At 44.6% G+C, this 17,362-nt stretch overlaps 1 protein-coding gene across 5 annotated transcripts in view; it reads right to left on the reverse strand.

The window, feature by feature from the left end:
* Asap1 (ArfGAP with SH3 domain, ankyrin repeat and PH domain 1) overlaps positions 1-17,362 on the reverse strand; it is a 324,201-nt gene that overhangs the window by 30,455 nt on the left and 276,384 nt on the right. For all 5 annotated transcript variants that reach the window (XM_046464612.2, XM_046464614.2, XM_046464613.2 and 2 more), the window contains 9 exons: positions 14,692-14,855; positions 13,162-13,295; positions 11,028-11,119; positions 5,162-5,348; positions 4,846-4,931; positions 3,218-3,333; positions 3,004-3,071; positions 1,408-1,515; positions 143-371 (listed from right to left, as the gene is read on the reverse strand). In XM_046464612.2, coding sequence (XP_046320568.1) covers positions 143-371; positions 1,408-1,515; positions 3,004-3,071; positions 3,218-3,333; positions 4,846-4,931; positions 5,162-5,348; positions 11,028-11,119; positions 13,162-13,295; positions 14,692-14,855 — 1,184 coding nt within the window. The remainder of the gene's footprint in view (positions 1-142; positions 372-1,407; positions 1,516-3,003; positions 3,072-3,217; positions 3,334-4,845; positions 4,932-5,161; positions 5,349-11,027; positions 11,120-13,161; positions 13,296-14,691; positions 14,856-17,362) is intronic.

A 17,362-nucleotide genomic window follows, 5' to 3' on the forward strand; every position in this document is an offset into this window, starting at 1 on the left:
GGGCAGATGGCAAGGTGCGTACTTCAAGCTGTCTTTCACAACACATTCATCCTTGGCCCCTCAAGTGTACCTTGAATTCTTACCAAAGTGGGGCAGACTACCAGCTCTGAGGATGGAGCCACAAAGCCCCCTCAAGCCGTACCTTTCCCGGCATTCCTAGGAGGCAGAGGTGGAGCCTCTGCAGTTGGTGATGTGGGCGAGTCTGTGCTCGTGGAGGCAAAAATCTGGTTGGTGAAGGCCCCGTAGGAGAGCCGTTGCTTGTCCCGCGGGGTGCTGAAACCTGGCAGTGACAGCTTGTCCTGTGGGGAGATGCTGGAGGAGTGGCAGAAGCTCTGGGGTCTGGGCGAGCGCTCTTTCTTGATGGGGCTCGGCTGGTAGATGAAACAACAGTGGGTGAGATGGTAACCAAGGGTTGTCCTTAAGGCTCAGGGAGGACCTCTGCAGGTGGCTGCAGGTGGTCACCGGGTTCCTGTGCTCTAAGACAGCCTCACAACAATGAGTAAATAAATAAATATGTTTCAGAATTTCCCCAAACTCTCATTAAAAGTTATCACATTGTGTAATAACTGATCGCCCCTTGAAGTGGTAAATGGCTTTAGGGTCTCTCTTTGACATTCCTTGTATCCTGCCTGGCACAGAGGGAGTGCCCAGCATGTCTGATGAATAAACATAGGAATGAACTTTCTGAGCTGGTTAAGAACTACCCACGAGGGGCCCAGGGAACTGGGTTTCATCCTGAGACCATATTCATGAGTTATGAGACTTCAGACAAGGTGCTCAGTTTTCTTTGTGAACAGTGTTCTCTTCTGTAAAATGGAGACAACAATACATACTTAACATAGCCTAGGCTCATGTTTAAGTATTTCATAAATGACAACTGTTAGTACACACCCATTAGCTGTTTTGAAGGTTAATTTGATGTGTCACCTTGGCTGGTCAAACACCAGTCTAGATGTTGTTGTGTAGGTATGTTTTTAGATATGTTTATGCCAGCAGGTTTTGGACTACCCTCCAGAAGGCAAGTGGGCCTCAACCAGTGACTTGAGGGGTAAAGTCAAGACTGGTCCCTGAAGAACAAGGAATTCTGCCTCCCAACTGCCTTCAGCCTCAATGCTGCTGCATCAAACCCCTCTGGGGTATCCTGCCTGCTGCCCTGCCAGCTCCCACGATCATGTGAATCCCTTCCTTGAAGACAACTCTCTCTCCATCTTACTGGCTGTTTCCCAGAGGACCCTGACTGATTATAGCTGTTAAGTGGTGCCCAACCAACGGGGATCCAAGACCAAGCAACATCTGGCATATCAGGTCATAAGACCAAAATTAACCCGACTCACAAAACAAGGCCACTGTCTGTCAGGGTCAAAAATCCAGGGGAAGGTGGGGCTCTGGGACACCCTCGACTCTTACTTTGTCATCCAGATCGTCATCGCTTTCATCGATCTCCTCCTGTCGAAGGTTCCATTCGTACTCTACGTGGACGTGTGGGTTGAACTTTCCAGATTTAGCCTGGGAAAGCTGGAAGTAACAGCAAGTGCACACCATTTCAATTGAAAGGCCAAAATACGCCAACGTCATACAAACACTGAGCAAACCACACCATATTCCTGGCTTTGAATGAATCAGTGGTAGCTGCATTGTAGGCACGACTCTGATAGGATAGGCTGGACTGGACGTGATGGGCTTGGGGGACTGCAGAGAACTGCAGGCAGAGCCTTTCTCCAAAACTAAAAGCATTTTTAACATTATTAAAATAAACCTCAGAACTGCAAATTCCTGGCTGGAAAACAAAATCAGGAGTCTGTCAAGTTTAAGAGATAGGCCTTTACAAAGTCCCAGCCCATGGTCAAAAATAAATATTTTTGGTACTGGGGACTGAACCCAGTCAAGTGCTCTGCCATGAGCTACATCACAGTTCTTTTTAAATATTCAGATGGGGTCTAAGTTACCCAGGTTGGCCTTAAACTTGCAACCCTCCTGCCTCAGTGTCCAGAGTAACTGGGATTACTGGCATGCTATTTCTTATTTATAAAATGTGGGTAAGGATAACTGTCTTAAAGGGTCCTTTTAAGAATAAAAAAAAAAAAAAATACAACTGTGAGGCCTGGAACTCAGCAGAAAATTTGAGGGAATATGCCTTCTTCTTTCCTCTCTCTCCCTTTCCCATGAGCTACGGTGTGAATACAGTATGTCCCCTCTGGAACTCATGCTAGAATCCAATCCACATGGTGAGGTATTAAGTGGGTGGAGACTGAATCCAATCATAATGTTTAGAGATGGGGGGCTCCGGGAGGTGACTGGGATTAAGAAGCTCATTGAGGTGGAGCCCTAAGACTGAATACTAATGGCTTTGGAAGAAGAGGGAGATGACACACGTGCTCCCAGTCTCTCATGTGCTATACCAGCAAAAAGGCCACCATAAGATGTGGCCCCTGGACCTGAACCAGATCCAAAAGCTGAAAAAAAATCTATTTTCTTTATAACTACCAAGTCTGTGGTACTGTGTTGCTAGCAACAGAGACACAGACTGAGTCACTATGGTCAGGAGTGCATGCTGACATGAAGGCCCAGGGTATTAAGCAGGAGCTAGTGGGGTCCAAAGGCAAGCATGCACTGTGGGTTGGGGAGCTGGGAGAGCTGTGTGCTCAGCGCCTGAGAACCAGCACACTGGGCTTTACCTGCCAGCTTTGAAGTGGCTTCCCTACAATTCTTTACTGTTAGCTGCAGAGCAAGCCTAATGGACACGGCCTCATCCTCAACCCTAGCTGGCATCGACACTTCTCCAAAGCCTCTCACTCCCACGTCACGACTGCATTCAAAAGACATGCAGAAGACAAGTTTGTCATTTTACCACTTTTCAAATGCACCTTAGTGCTTGTCTGAATTTCTTTAGCAAACGTTTAAAGGAATGAATCTGCTTCCTTTATCTCCAATTCCACTTTCTCTCAATGACACTTTCAAGGCTGCTGATGTTTAAAAAAATATCCCATTCCATTTTTTGCTCACCAGATCTTCACACTGGGAAGCTTTGAGTCTCTTTGCTATGTCCAAAGCAGTTTCTCCAGCTTGGTTAACTGAAATACGGGGAAAAATAAATTACATGATCATCTAGGACACATATTGAAAGTCAAGGAACAATAACTGAAGTACCATGTAAGTCTCAGTCCTGCTGGAGAAATGTTCAGAGAACGGCTACCAAGAGACACCGAGGCAGGCTTACCGATGTCCACGGTGGGCTTGCTCCTCAGCAGCAGCTTCAGGCACTCGGGCTTGCCGTACATGCTGCAATAGTGCAGAACCGTATTTCCCAGGGACGTCTGCTTATCCAGGTTCCCACTGAAAAATTACAACTTTGTTGGAAGAACTGATTTCCTCTACAACTTAAACCGTGTGCGACAGTAGTTCCTCCCTCTTTTGTGGGAGATATGTACCTGCATTTCAGGAATTCTGCAGATTCCTGAACTACAAACTGTACTAAACCCTATAGAGACTATGTTTTTTTCCATATATACACATACCTGTGGATAAAGTGTAATTTATAAATCAGGCACAGAAAGAGATTAACAACAATGACAAAGTAATAACAACAATAGACTGTAATGAAAGTTACTGAAAACTTATTTTTAGAATTTTCAGACCATGGATGACCATGGGTAACTGACAACTCAAAACTGCAGATTAAGGGGAAACTAATACTGTAATTGCTCATTTCTGTGTTTTTTTTTTTTTTTTTTTTTTTTAAATACAGAGCCAAATTATGTTGTTTATGTTGTGCAGGCTGGCCTGGAACTTGTGATTCTCCAACCTTAGACTCTCGAGCAGCTGGGACAAGAGGCATGTGCCACCAGGCTTAGCCTTATAATTACTTATTTCTGTGTTGATAACTGACTCAAATATGAGCCCTTATTGTTCACAGGGAAAATCACGTTCCTAACATTACACCTAACTTTGTCCATAACATACTGATAGTAATGGTGGGCACTTACTGAGTGCCTCCTGTGGGACAGACACTCTCTTAGCTTTTCCAGGTATGGCACACGTAATCTTCACACCCACTTGATGAGTACTATTCATAGCTTCTATTGCACAGATGAGAAACCAAGGTACACAGAGGCTACATGCTCGTTTTCACGACTACCAAGACAGGGACAGGCAAGTGGGGACGTGGACAGGGGGACTTGTCTGGAGACCACGTTCTCTGCCACTGCACTGCTACCTCTGAGGAGGAAGCCTGGGCATTTACACCATTTGGCTCCTGTCCCCGCACCATTCTTCCCATTCGATGACTCCCTCTGGATAAGCTCCAGCTCCTCCTCTCGTCTGCTGCTTACAGAGCAACCCAATAAAGAATTTAGCAGATACCAACCTCCTGTGTTTGGTGTTACACTCCTACCAGTGTGTCCCTAATTTGAATGAACCATGATCCAGCCACATACACTGCTGCCTTACACTGAGCTTAGGAACCATGAAAACTCACAAAACATGGCTGGCCTTGCTGTTACGCCTTCTTTCGACTTGTCCTCGGGATTTTACATTTATCGAGGCCAGCGGTTGGCAAACTACAGCCTGTAGAACATATCTGGCCCATCCCCGGTTTTTGTAAATGAAGTTTTACTGGAACACAGCCAGGCTCGCTCGCTCATTTACATGCTGTCTCTGGCTGCTTTCAATCCACAATGGCTGAAGCGAACAGCTGCAATAGAGACCTCATGGCTTGCACAGCCTCAAATTTTTATTATCTGACTTTTTAAGAAAAAGCTTGCTCAGTCCTGATCTAGGCCACTAACAGGACCCATTTGTGCTACTGTGTAAGTCATATAAATTCAACAGAGAAAGCAAAAGCCATACCAGTTTTGTACAAGGAAGTCAACTAAATGGAGAGATGTCTGGTCTGCAGTTCGGACAGCAAGATGAAGGGCAGTCTCCCCGAGCTCCTGAGAAGGGAAGGGTAAGGATGGCAGGATGAGAACAGGCCCACTTGCCTCCAGCAGCTTCAGCTACATCCACGCACTAAGCAATTATTAAGAGCACGGCTTTCACTTTGAATTCTCGTTTAGACATGTTCACACAATCAAGGTATAAGGACCCGTCATCTTGCGCTACAGTAACGTAACATCATCTGAGCAGCTGTGACGTTCTGCCCTGGGATTTTAACAGGCCCTACCTGTCCAGGTTCCAGCAGTGGTTCCATGAGCTCCACCCCCTCTGCATAGACTTGAATGAGTGCAAGTAGATCCCTGGATTTGATGGCCTCCAGCAACTCACTCAGCTTAGCTGACGAGGAGGAGCAGGTCTTCCTTGAGAACCTGTGGTCGACGTACTTCGCAGTGATGTACTCTTTTCGTACAGTCCTACAACAGAACAAAAGAAGATGACCCAAGAACTTGATTTTTCAATAGCTAAAGCTTCACACATTGTTCTGACAGACATTCCTCTTTGAGAAGAGCTTTTAAGAGCCATTAAAATATGGTTCTTTTCAATATTCAAAAAAACCAGGTTTTAGACCAAGTTATTACAAGAGAGACAAAAGGAAGAAATTGATATATATACATATTTACTAGTATATGCAGGTAATGTGCAGTTACAAAATTAATGGCTTATAGACCATAGCTGATTTTTCCCCACCATGAGATCATAAGAAATTTATTAATATTTCAAACTCAAATCCATGTAAGTATTTATAGAAGTTGAAAAATCAAAAAAGTTAAAACTCCTTAAAGACCAATTAAAAGTTTTCAGAGCTTTGAGAAAAGGATTTTAGTCTTCAGATACAATACCCCATTTTACAGTTGATGTGACTGAGGCTCAGAAAGGCTGTCTTCAGTAACCCCCACAGGCCAACACTGAGCTCCCGAAGGATGACAACGACTCTCTTCCCTGCACAGGTTTCAGGCTGGCAGCAGTAGCCTGCTGTGGACAACCAGCCCAAGGTCTGAGTGGGTGTGACATTTCTTGAATAGTCACCCTCGCTACTTCAGTTCACTTGGTCCTGGTGTGACCAAGCCCACCTCCTGGCCACTGGAAAATACAACCTAAGGGCTGGGGTTGTAGTTCGGTGGTAGTGTGCTTGCCTAGCATGTGTGAGGCACTGGGTTCGATTCTCAGCACCACATACTTATAAATAAAATAAAGGTCAATCAACCACTAAAAAAAAAAAAAGAAAAAAGAAAAAGAAAATACAACCTAAGTGGCACAATGGTCATCTTTGCCACCTTTGGGATAATTCTGAAACAGAAGTCAGCTCAGAGGAAAGGAGACAAGAGATAGGGAGACAGAGCTGGGGTCAGATGATCATGTCTGCCATTCCAGATCCAGCTGTACCTGAACAGATACCAACCTCCTGTGTTTGGTGTTACATTCCTACCAGTGTGTCCCTAATGTGAATGAACCATTTTCCTGGTTCCACGAGCCAGTTACTAAAAAGACAGCAAACAGAGTCTGAGTTCATATCCTAGTTCTGTAGCGTGCCAGCTGTGTGCCCTTACTTCATCTTTATGAGCTTCTGCTTTTTCATCTAAAAATGGTGAACAATACTCCTTAGCACATTTTGAATTCAAGAAAGTACAGCACCTAACAGGTGCTTTCTTGCTTCAGAGAAGGCTCTCTCACAAGGGATATAAGATTCCTTGCTCGGAAATAGTCACCACACCTGCGGTAACTGCTGCTGGCCCCCGTGTTCCACACTGTTCAGAACTGTACAGTTCTCTCACTCTGCGTGGACGGTCAAAAGAGCTGAGCTGGGTGAGGAAAGCACACAGCTGCTGGCCCTTCCTCAACTTTGTGCAGCGTCTGCTAAGTAACCAAGATCTAGCACGCACGGGTGTCTTTACACTTAGGTCAAAGTCCTTTTAGGATGGCCACAGTCTGATGTGCTAGAAGACTGCTAAAGAGGGCTGGGGTAGCTCAGTGGTAGAGTGCTTGCCAGCATGTGTGAGTATGTGGATTCCATCCCAAGTGCGTGCGTGCGCTCACACACACACACACACAAACTGGAAACAAACAAAAACTTCCACTAAGGTGAAAGAATAGGCTAAGCCTGGCTTCTGAGTCCCCTCGTGACTTACATGAAGTGTGAAGGCAGCTACTGTGTCGAGCATCAGGCTGAAGAACTGAATGGCTTGCTTTAAACTGATACCACTTGATAGACCCAAGTTCTGGATGTGCCTGTTCCCTTATCTGTAAAATACGACTAATGCCCCCTGCCATATGTACCCTTCCAGGGATGCAAGAGTAGGTACAGAATAGAGTGATACACGGGTTAAAGCCCCTTTTGAAAGCTGTCTTCCTTTTGCTACCAGAAGGCAGAACTAGGACCAACGATGGAGAGCTGTGGGAGGGAGACCTCTGGTGTTTTAACTAACTTTCAGCAAGTTCTGCAGGTAGCATCCAGGTGCTGGAAGGAACACACCAACACCAGTGACCATCTGGCAGAAATGACGCAGAGGACACTCGAGTGTCATACCACCTGGGCCACCCTGAAGATCGCCACCCTTGGGTCACCCGATCTGTGGCCACAGGAAATGTGTGGCCTCTCACTAGACAGGATATGTTCAATTCTTCCAGGGCTCTTGGTTTGTAGTCCCCTGGCAATCACAGGTTTTGTGACACTGGGGTTCTGGGGTCGGGGGAGGTCAGCTGTCTAAAGCTCTGGACACCGGAGATCCCCTCCTAGGGCTGGAAAAGACAGCTCCCCCCAAACCTGGCCCTGTTCATCTACCATAATCAGTGGTCCCTGTATGTACCTGGGGGCTTAGGCGAAAGCCCACGGGTTACCTTCTCAGTGAGCTCTTCAGACGCCCCACACTTAGACCCACTAGCAAGGCCTTAGCCACCAGCAACTCCCCTCAGAACACTGAAGTCCAACTATTCTGCTTCGTCCCCCTGCTGCCACCTCTGGCTGCACTGCTTCCATCCGCAGTGGATCTGGCCGACCAGATTCTCCCTGGCTGTGCTTCCATCTGCCCCACCATCTGTCCTTCATAATCAGCTACAGCAGGGCTTCTAACCTCAGGACGACTGGCCTCTGCCCACTGGTGCCAGTGGCACCTGCCCAGGTCTGGACACTGCCTAGTGTCCTCTGGTGGCCAGGGACGGTCACCCCTAGTTGAGAACTCCTGTGCTAAAATGACACATTAAAAACAGAACTTAGATCATCAAGCTTCTCTGTTTAAAACCTCTCAGTCACACTTAGGATAAAACCCCAAACATCACACATCCTACAGGCCACCTGTGATCTGGCCCCAACTCACATGCCATCTCCTACACTCTGCCTCCTGCTGTCCCTGCAGTCACACCTGCCTTTGTCTTACAGCTTAGAATGGCCGCGCCTGTCCTGCACCCACACCACTGTCCAGCAGCCTGGCCCGCTGTCAGGCCCACCTACTGCAGCTCTCCACTCTAACCACCCCTCCTACCAAAACCCTACTCATCTTCTCGTATTCCCTTTATAACACCTAATTCTAGGAGAAATTATACTATCTAGTTTTTAATTCTCTGTTTTCCTCACCATGGTCAGAATGTAAGGACAGGAACTCTGTGTTGTTACTATATCTTTGGCACCTAACACAATACCCAGAGCTTAGAGGTGGCCTAATAAGAATTTACTGAATGAACAGGGCAGGTGGCACATGCCTGAAATCCCAGCTATTCGGGAGACTGGGACAGGAGGATTGCAAATTCAAGGCCAGTCTGAAAGAGCTTAGACTGTCTCAAAAAAAAAAAAAAAAAAAAAAAAGTTGTTTGCTGAATGACTAAATGATGAACTGCATATTACAGAAGGTTCACTTTATTTCTCTGGGTAGCTGTCCAAATAATGAAATAAAATAATACTTCTACAGAGTGCTGCCCCCAGTCATTTTTTAATTCAAGCCCCTTAAGCCTTAGCATAACCCCAAGAGGTAGACACAGTCTTCACATGAGGAAACTGAGGCACAGGCCTAGCCTAAGGTCACACAGCTCAAGTCACAGAGGGCAGGGATCTGAAGTGCAGCAGCCTGGTTATACTCTCTCCTAGCAAGGTCTGAGTTCTGGGTGTGCAGAGACTCTGGAAGCACTGGCGTGGGCAGGACGGCTCTCTGTGTGCTCAAGCCCTTGCTGCCAGAAGGCTGGTGAGGGGACTCAGAACTTCTTTGTTTACTGCAGCTTTATGATCCAGCTGATTTCCCAAGTTGACCTCTCGGGGTGACCTGCTCTTACTAGTGCGGAAAAGACATTGGCAGTTTTTGTGACGATATACTTGGACGTTGCTGCCAAGCAAGATGGACTCCATGTTAGGTAGGGGAGCTATCCAAGCCCCCAGCACCCCAAACTCTCACTCCCTGGGTCACACCTATGCTACCCTCCAGACCCCAGGCATCATGGCTGATGGGCTCTGCATGCAGTTTGTCTCCTGCTGTTTCCCTAGCAGACAGGAAGCACACAGCAAGCATTTGCAGAATCCAAGAAAAGACCACTGCCAAGAGGCTTCTGTGAGACTTGATCTCACATTTCAGACTGAATGTGCCCACTAATAATTTGAGTAGTTTCTCAAATCTGGTGTCCAAGGAAGAGCGGTGTCCTGCTTCCAGCCTTCCTCCTCCAAGGCCTTCCCTGACCACTGGGGCAGTCAGTCTCTAACCTACTCTACACAGCACTGAGAACACTTGAATCATGGGGGCTGAGGGTGCAGCTCGGTGATAGAGCATGATCATCATGCGTAATAACCTGGGTTTAATTCAATTAAAACACTTTTAATAGATTAATAGAGTTACATGGCTCAAACATAAAAGTGATATCAAAGAATACTTAGAAGTCTCACACCCACTCCTGCCCAGAGCATGCAATTTTATTGATTTCCTGTGTGCTTTCAAGTGTTCCCTCAAGTGAATTTTAAGTTCATAAACATCTACCTTTATGCATCTTTTACTATCAGAATCTAAGACCTAGGCAGTGAGTAGTGAGAGATTTAGGGGAATTATCAACAAACTGAGCCAAATTTCAGTTCCCAAGTTTGAACATGAGCCTGGATTGAAGGGACAGGTGTACTTTACTGACTCCCTGGCACTCTTCCTTTCCCCAGGAGAGTCCGTTTTGTTTGATGCTCTGTGTCTTGCTTTCTTTTATGTAAAAATGATCTACATAGTGCTCAGCTGTGTGACTATACCCTAACATTCACTCAGAGGCCTATAAATGGATACTTGCTTTGTTTCTAGTTTTGCTACTACAGAAGAGGAATAAATTCACAGAAGTGGGACAGTTGAGTCAAAGGGTAAACAGATTTATAGCTTTGGTAAATATAGGTAAATTTATTTAAAAAAAAATTTTTAATTGTATTTGGACACAACACCTTTATTTATTTTTATGTGGTGCTAAGGATCGAACCCAGTGCCTCGCACATGCCAGCCAAGCACTCTACTACTGAGCCACAACCCCAGCCCCACTAATTTGTTTTTTATAATGTGCCATCTTGTACTTCCACCAGCAACATATTAGTAGAATGTCTGCTTCCCCACAGACTTACTGAGTAAAAGCATTGGGGTGGAAAGCATTGGGAGTTTTGTCAGTCTGACAGGAATCTCCCATGGTCCTTTTCTTCTCTCTCTCTCTTTTTTGGTACCAGGGATGATTGAATCCAAGGACATTCTACCACTGAGCTACAACCCCCATTCTTTTGCTTTTTGAACAGGGTCTTGCCGAGCTGTCCAGGCTGGCTTTGAACTTGTGATCCTCCTGCCTCCCGAGGTCTCTGGGATTATAGGTGCGCACCACGATGCCCAGCTCCAGTAGTCTTTGTAGGTCTTTCATGTGTCACAACATGCTCCAAGTATAGAAAACTACCCCCATCCTCATGAAGTTCTATGCTCCACAGAGCAGGTGCTCAGCTGCACCTACCTAGCGGAAGCTGATGGTGGAAAGAATCTGTGGATTCCAAAAATACATTTTGCTGTGCTTCTCCCCAATAATGGGAAAACTTAACCACTAAGAAGATTTTGGGGGAGGATAGAAAAACAATTATAGAACAGTGAACAATTTAATATATTAGAGATACTTACATATCACTTGAAGGGGTAGGTTTTGGTGAGGGGCTGGGTAAATTTGCTTCCATAATATCATTAAAACTATTGTTTCCTACATTCTTGGCCAGCTGCAACATAAACAAAACACAATACAGTAAGCTCTTTACTATTAGTTAAAAGCTTCCTATTATTTGCTTTTGCGATTTCTGAATGTATATTTTCCTTCATTTGACTCAGAATATAAACCATCCATTCAACTGGTCAACAAAAATTTACTGAGTATCTACTTACTACATGCCAGGCACTGAACTCTGAATGAGAGAAATGGGCAGATCATGCTCTCTTTTCCCTAGTGAGGCTGACAAGAAAATCAGTCACATCTACAATATCAAGTGGTAAATGCCAGAATAGAATAGGATCTGGTCCTACACACAGATAAACCCTTTGAGATCAGAGAGAGAAACCTCCATCTGTGAGTTCAGGCTGAATTCCTAATGGGCAGAAACAGATTTTTCAACCCCAGCTCATCTCCATTTTATGATGAAATTTACTCCTAGTGGGCAGAAAAGTAGGATTACTTTTTGTATTTGGATACAGATTAAGATGCTACAGGTAACTACTGAGGACCTACGGAACATTTTGTTTCTGGATTCAAGGTATTTCCAAGAAAATTTGGTTATTCATATAATTTTGAGAGCAAGGTGAGGTTGAAGAAGTACTCATCCTTCAGTAGACAAGGCCTGGGTTTACTGCACATCAAGTGTTTAGTACTGGGCTTTCCTATTTCTAGGTGTTAGACCGGGTTTCATTTCCACAAGTCAAGGAGATGCACTTTATTCAGTAGCACCAACTGTGCACTAAAGGAGAAAGTGCTCAGGTATCAGGTCTGAGCCTTTCTCTGCAATCCTGAGGGAAACGGGAGCCCATTGTCAGCATGATTTCCTATTTTCTGAATGAAGAGGCACACACAGCACAAGGAGGATCATCACTGCACAGTGGACCCTCAGCTGGGGCAGGCTGCTGGCTGGTGACTGGCTGCCCAGAGCTTTTGGCACTTTTCTCTAGACAAGGCTAGTGACAAGCGAGGTCATCAGCTTGTCCTCAGCTCCTGTTCACTCAGGAGCTGCTCCAGGGAGACCCTTCTGAGTTCTATTTTACTTAGACATTTTCACTTTACATACAAAGACTTGCTCTTAGTGCCCCAGGGTTAAACTTGTCAAGACAAGGCTCAGGGCCTCCAGGCATCATGCCGATGCCACCTGGGCCTTCTGTTTCCTTTCTTGACATATTTATGGCAGCACCGATTTAACTTGGATCTGATGAGGGCTCAATATTCAGGTGAATCATGATGGGAGGAGCAGTGGTTCAAGAAAACATTTAACTGTTCATAACATTTTTTTTTTTCATATTACAAAGCTAAGCAACACAAGTTCACACTGTTTATTCTGTTATGAGGTCAAGAAGTTATGAATTAAGGAGTAACTGGTTTTGTGACAGTGATTGTGACTTAGTAATTCTAAGTCCTATGTCCTTTTACAAACAGAAACAGTACAAATAAAATCAAGAACTTTTTAGTCATTATTTTTAATAACGTAAGTCATTAGGTAATGTGAACATGTGATTTTAACTTATTATAAAAACGAATTCCTAGCCAGGTGAGGTGGTGCACACCTGTAATCCCAGTGGCTCGGGAGGCTGAGGCAGAAGGACTGCAAGTTCAAAGCCAGCCTCAGCAACAGTGAGGTGCTAAGCCACTCAGTGAGACACTGTCTCTAAATAAAATACAAAATAGGTCTGGGGATGTGGCTCAGTAGTTAAAGGCCCCTAGGTTCAATCCCCAGCATCAAAAAAAAAAAAAAAAAAAAAAAGTTGTTTCCTAAAACTCATAAACAATTCAGGAAATTAGAATTCTTTGTACCTAGCAGAGACAAAAATCCCCAAACAATATATTAAATATATTCATAAAAATAAATTTTGGGCTGGGGATGTGGCTCAAACGGTAGCGCGCTCGCCTGGCATGCGTGCGGCCCGGGTTCGATCCTCAGCACCACATACAAATAAAGATGTTGTGTCCACCGAAAACTGAGAAATAAATATTAAAAATTCAAAAAAAAAAAGTTAAAAAAAAATAAATTTTAAGTTCTCTTTCAAAGTAGAGGTTATTGCTTACCAAGAGTTCAGAAGTTCCTAATTTGTCTAATTCCAAAGATTGAATGCGAGAAATATGAACCCCCATTTCCCTATGGATGCCGGAACATTCTATACAGGTCAAAATACCCAAGTTGGTTGAAAGCCAGGTGGGTTCTGTGGAAACAATTTAATGAAACAAACAAGATATCTAATTTAGCATGCAATTACAGAGAAAGCTAAAATAGTATAAAACTTGCTTTGATGCTCTGTTTTTCCTTTTTTAAAAAAAATCATTTAAAAAAATCGTTCTTTTTATATATACATAACAGTAGAGTCAATTTTGCCATATTATACATACATGGAGTATAATTTATTCTAACTAGAATCCCTTCTTGTGGTTGGATAGAACTGGAGACTATCATGCTAAATGAAATGAGCCAATCCCCTCTCCAAAAGACCAACAGCTGAATGTTCCCTCTGATATGTGAATACTGCCTCACAATAAGTGTGGGGTGGGGGTTTGGGGGTCACCAGATTGGACAGGGGCAGTGGGGAGATAGGAATGGGAAAGCCAGTAGAATAATCAGGCATAACTTTCCTATATGAACATACGATCAGTGAAACTCCACATCATGCACAACCACAAGAGTCGGTTATTTCTTTTTGATCAGTCAGCACCTGAGCAGTTACTCTTCATTCTGCCACTTCCTCACACTGTGGGTCACTATCACACACACCTGAAAAGGGCAGAAAACCTGACTCCTCTCTGAGGTGCTTGTGGCATCCTGTGAAGGCCAGTGTCACAAGCAGAACAGTAAGTAGATCATAACGCTCGAGAACACCAGGTTTGGCTCCCTGTTCTCACCTCTACTGTCTTGGTGACATATGCAAATCACCTTGTCTAAGTCCCAGTATCCTCATCTATCAAATGGGGACATCAGCATCTTCTCACAGAACTTCTCTGAAGCTTCAGTGAGATAATTTAAGTAAAACCCCAAGCACAATCCTCAGTACAGGGAAGCACTCTGCCATTGCTAGCTGTTGCCAACACCTTGGTGACACAGTGCTACCTGGAAGCAGAAGTTTGTGAGGGTGACATCGCATGAAGCAGAGGCTGGGAGGTTTCAATGGGCAGGAAGGAAGGCAGGCCAGGTATCAGGTGTCAGCCGATTTCACACACACAGTTATTAAGGTCTTATAATGGGGTGTGTTATCCTGACTGCAGGATCAGAATGGTAAAGGGACTTGACCTGACATCATCCAGGCCCTGAGGGCAGACTCGTGATCTATATTGGGACACCCTGTCTGTGCTCTTCCCTTAGGTCCCTGGTGTTTATTTAACTAACCCTCATAGGAAAGGGAGCACCGTGGCCATCTAGGAGAACAGGTGGGCACCTTCCAGGCAGAGCAAAGGGTGTAGGCAGGAGCAACTAAAGGGTGGGATATTCATGGTGGGAACACATGTTGTGCGTGCGTGTGCGACGGTGTCCACAGGAGGCAAGGCTTTTAAGTAATGAGCTTATTCTATATTCTACATGTAGAGTGGATGCTTAGCAGGTCAGTTCAATACCTGACGAGCCACAGTCACAGCACACGTCATTCCCGGGGAGCCGCTGGACCTCTTCAATGATGGCTTTCGTCAGATCTTCCAAGCTGTTCTCCCCCGTGCTCTGCTCGCCCCGGAAGGCCATCGTCAGGGCCTCCTCTTTGCTGTTGGTCAGCACCGATATCCACCTGCGGTCAGAACAGCAGAGGCAGGAGGCCTTTGGGGGTGTGGCCGTGGCTTTTTCCCTTCACTGCAAACAGTCCTCTTTCATCAAGAACTTCCAAAAGAGACCCCCCACCCCAAGTAGCTATAAAATGAGGGAAAGGAGAGAAAGGAAACTCGAAGGAAAGACTTAAAGAGGGGAAAGCAACACAGGAGAAGACAGACAAGTAGAAACCTGTGCAGCTAAGGACCGGCAGGAACACACGTGGTGCCTTGTTTCTATGCGGGCAGAATCAAGGGGATGCCAGGGGGCAGGGGGCCAGCGAGGGATCACTGGAGAAGGGGAGGGAATGGGACAGAGCTCAGCGGAGGCATCTGCTGTGGAAGCCTGTCTGTGAGGACGCTTACAGGTGAAAATGAAGGAATATTATGTTAGCAGCCATAACATTTATGCTTATGAAAAAGGAACATCAAACAGTGACATTTACAATGCACAATGGAGCGTGAAGGCTCCCTGATAACATATGCAGTAGGACTGTCACCTGCACCCCAGTAACCCCCTGCCTCCAGTCCAAAGACCGGGTGCTGCTTAATAAAGCATGAAATAACCACGAAGGGGAATGTGAACAAGCAAGTTCTCAGGCACATCCTGCGATTCCAGCAACTCAGGAGGCCGAGGCAGGAGGATGACAAGTTCTAGGCCAGTCTCAGTAACCTAGTGAGACCCTGTCTTAAAATAAAAAACAAAAAGGACTGGATGTAGCTCAGGGGTAGAGCCATTCTAGAGTTCAATTTTGGGGGAAAACAAAGCAAAACGTGGGAAACTTGGTGGGATCTGGAGTGGTCTGGTGGCAGCTGCCCCTTTTGGAAGGGGCATGAAATATCATTTTGCCACAGTCCCCACTGGTCTACTTCATTAGTTGATGACATTGGACCCTTCTGATTTTTGAAGTTGAGACTCAGGAAGTAAATTAACTGTGATTAAGGATGTGGGGAACAAGCAAGGCTCTGACCTGGGGGAGCTGGAAGATCTCATGTGAAACAGCAGAACCCTAATCAATTAAATCATAGTCTATTTACAGAAAGCCCAAGGGAACACAGGAGACACAAACTGACAATGTCCCCTACCTTACAAACATTTTGGGTGCAAGTAATTTCATTTACCTTGAGCAGTTCAGAGAACTTGTAAAAACATAACTATGTAATTACCTAAAAACTTCGATTTTTTAAATGGTGGCAACAAAATATCACATGATAATAAATATATATGATTGCATTTGTCAATTTATTTTATTCCTTTTATCAGTGCATCATAATTATACATGGTGGAATTTGTTCCACATTTATACACGCACACAATATAAAACATAACTTGGCCAATATTTAGTCCCCAGCATTTCTCCTCTTCTCTCCCTGGGTCCCTGTGCTCTACTTTACTGATCTCCCTTTGATTTTTTTAAAGATGGACACAATATCTTTACTTTTTATTATTTTTATGTGGTGCCTTCGAACCCAATGCCCAACATGTGTGAGGCAAGCACTCTCCCGAAAGCTACGACCCCAGCCCCCTCCCCTTCTTCCTCTCCAGCTCCCACATGAGAGAAAACATACAACCCTATGTTTTAAGTCTGGATTATTTCACTTAACATAATGGTCTCAAGCTCCATCCACTTTCCTGAAAATGACAATTTCTTTATTTTTTTTTTGGCTGAATAAAACTCCATTGTGCATATACACCATATCTTCTGTATCTATTCATCTGTTGATGGACACCTAGGCTGGTTCCACAGTTTGGCTATTGTGAACTGGGCTGCTATAAACATGGGTATGCATAGACTGGTACAGTATAACTTTAACTCTTTAAATACAATAAATACAAGGGAGTGGTACAGCTGGGTCAAATGATGGTTTCCATGGTGGTTTTGCTGATTACAATCCCACCAATGATGTAAAAGTTATAATGAAAAACATTGCCAGCCACTGTCTTCAAAATGTTATATGGAGGTTTAGAACTGAGTACGTTGGGTATGTTTTTTTTCCTCCACATCCTCTCTAGCATTATTATTTGTGTACTTGATGGCTGCCATAACTTGTGTGAGATGAAATTTTCTCAGTTTTGATTCGCATTTCCCTAACTGCTAATGATGTTGAACATATTTTTTTCATGTATCTGTCAATTGCTTGTATTTCTTCTTTTGAGAAGAGTCTGTTTAGTTCATGTGCCCATTTATTATTTTTTTGAATTCTTTATATATTCTGGTTATTAATCCTGTCATAGAATAGTTAGCAAAGATTTCTTCCTGTTCTATAGGTTCTCTCTTCACATTCTTGCTTCCTGTGCTGTGATTTTTAACTTGAGACTATCCCATTCATTAACTCTTGGCATTATTTCCTGAGCTTTAGGGGTCCTAGCTGTGCCTACATGCTGGAGTGTTGACCCTGTGTTTTCTTCTAGGAGTTGCATAGTTTCTGGCTTAATTTCCAAGTCTTTGATTCATTTTGAGTTGAGGTGGAGTTTTGTACAGGGTGAAAG

Source organism: Marmota monax, unplaced genomic scaffold, assembly GCF_021218885.2.
Source record: "Marmota monax isolate L192 unplaced genomic scaffold, Marmota_monax_Labrador192_F-V1.1 WCK01_AAM20220418_F8-fsc00003, whole genome shotgun sequence".
Classification (NCBI taxonomy): domain Eukaryota; kingdom Metazoa; phylum Chordata; class Mammalia; order Rodentia; family Sciuridae; genus Marmota; species Marmota monax.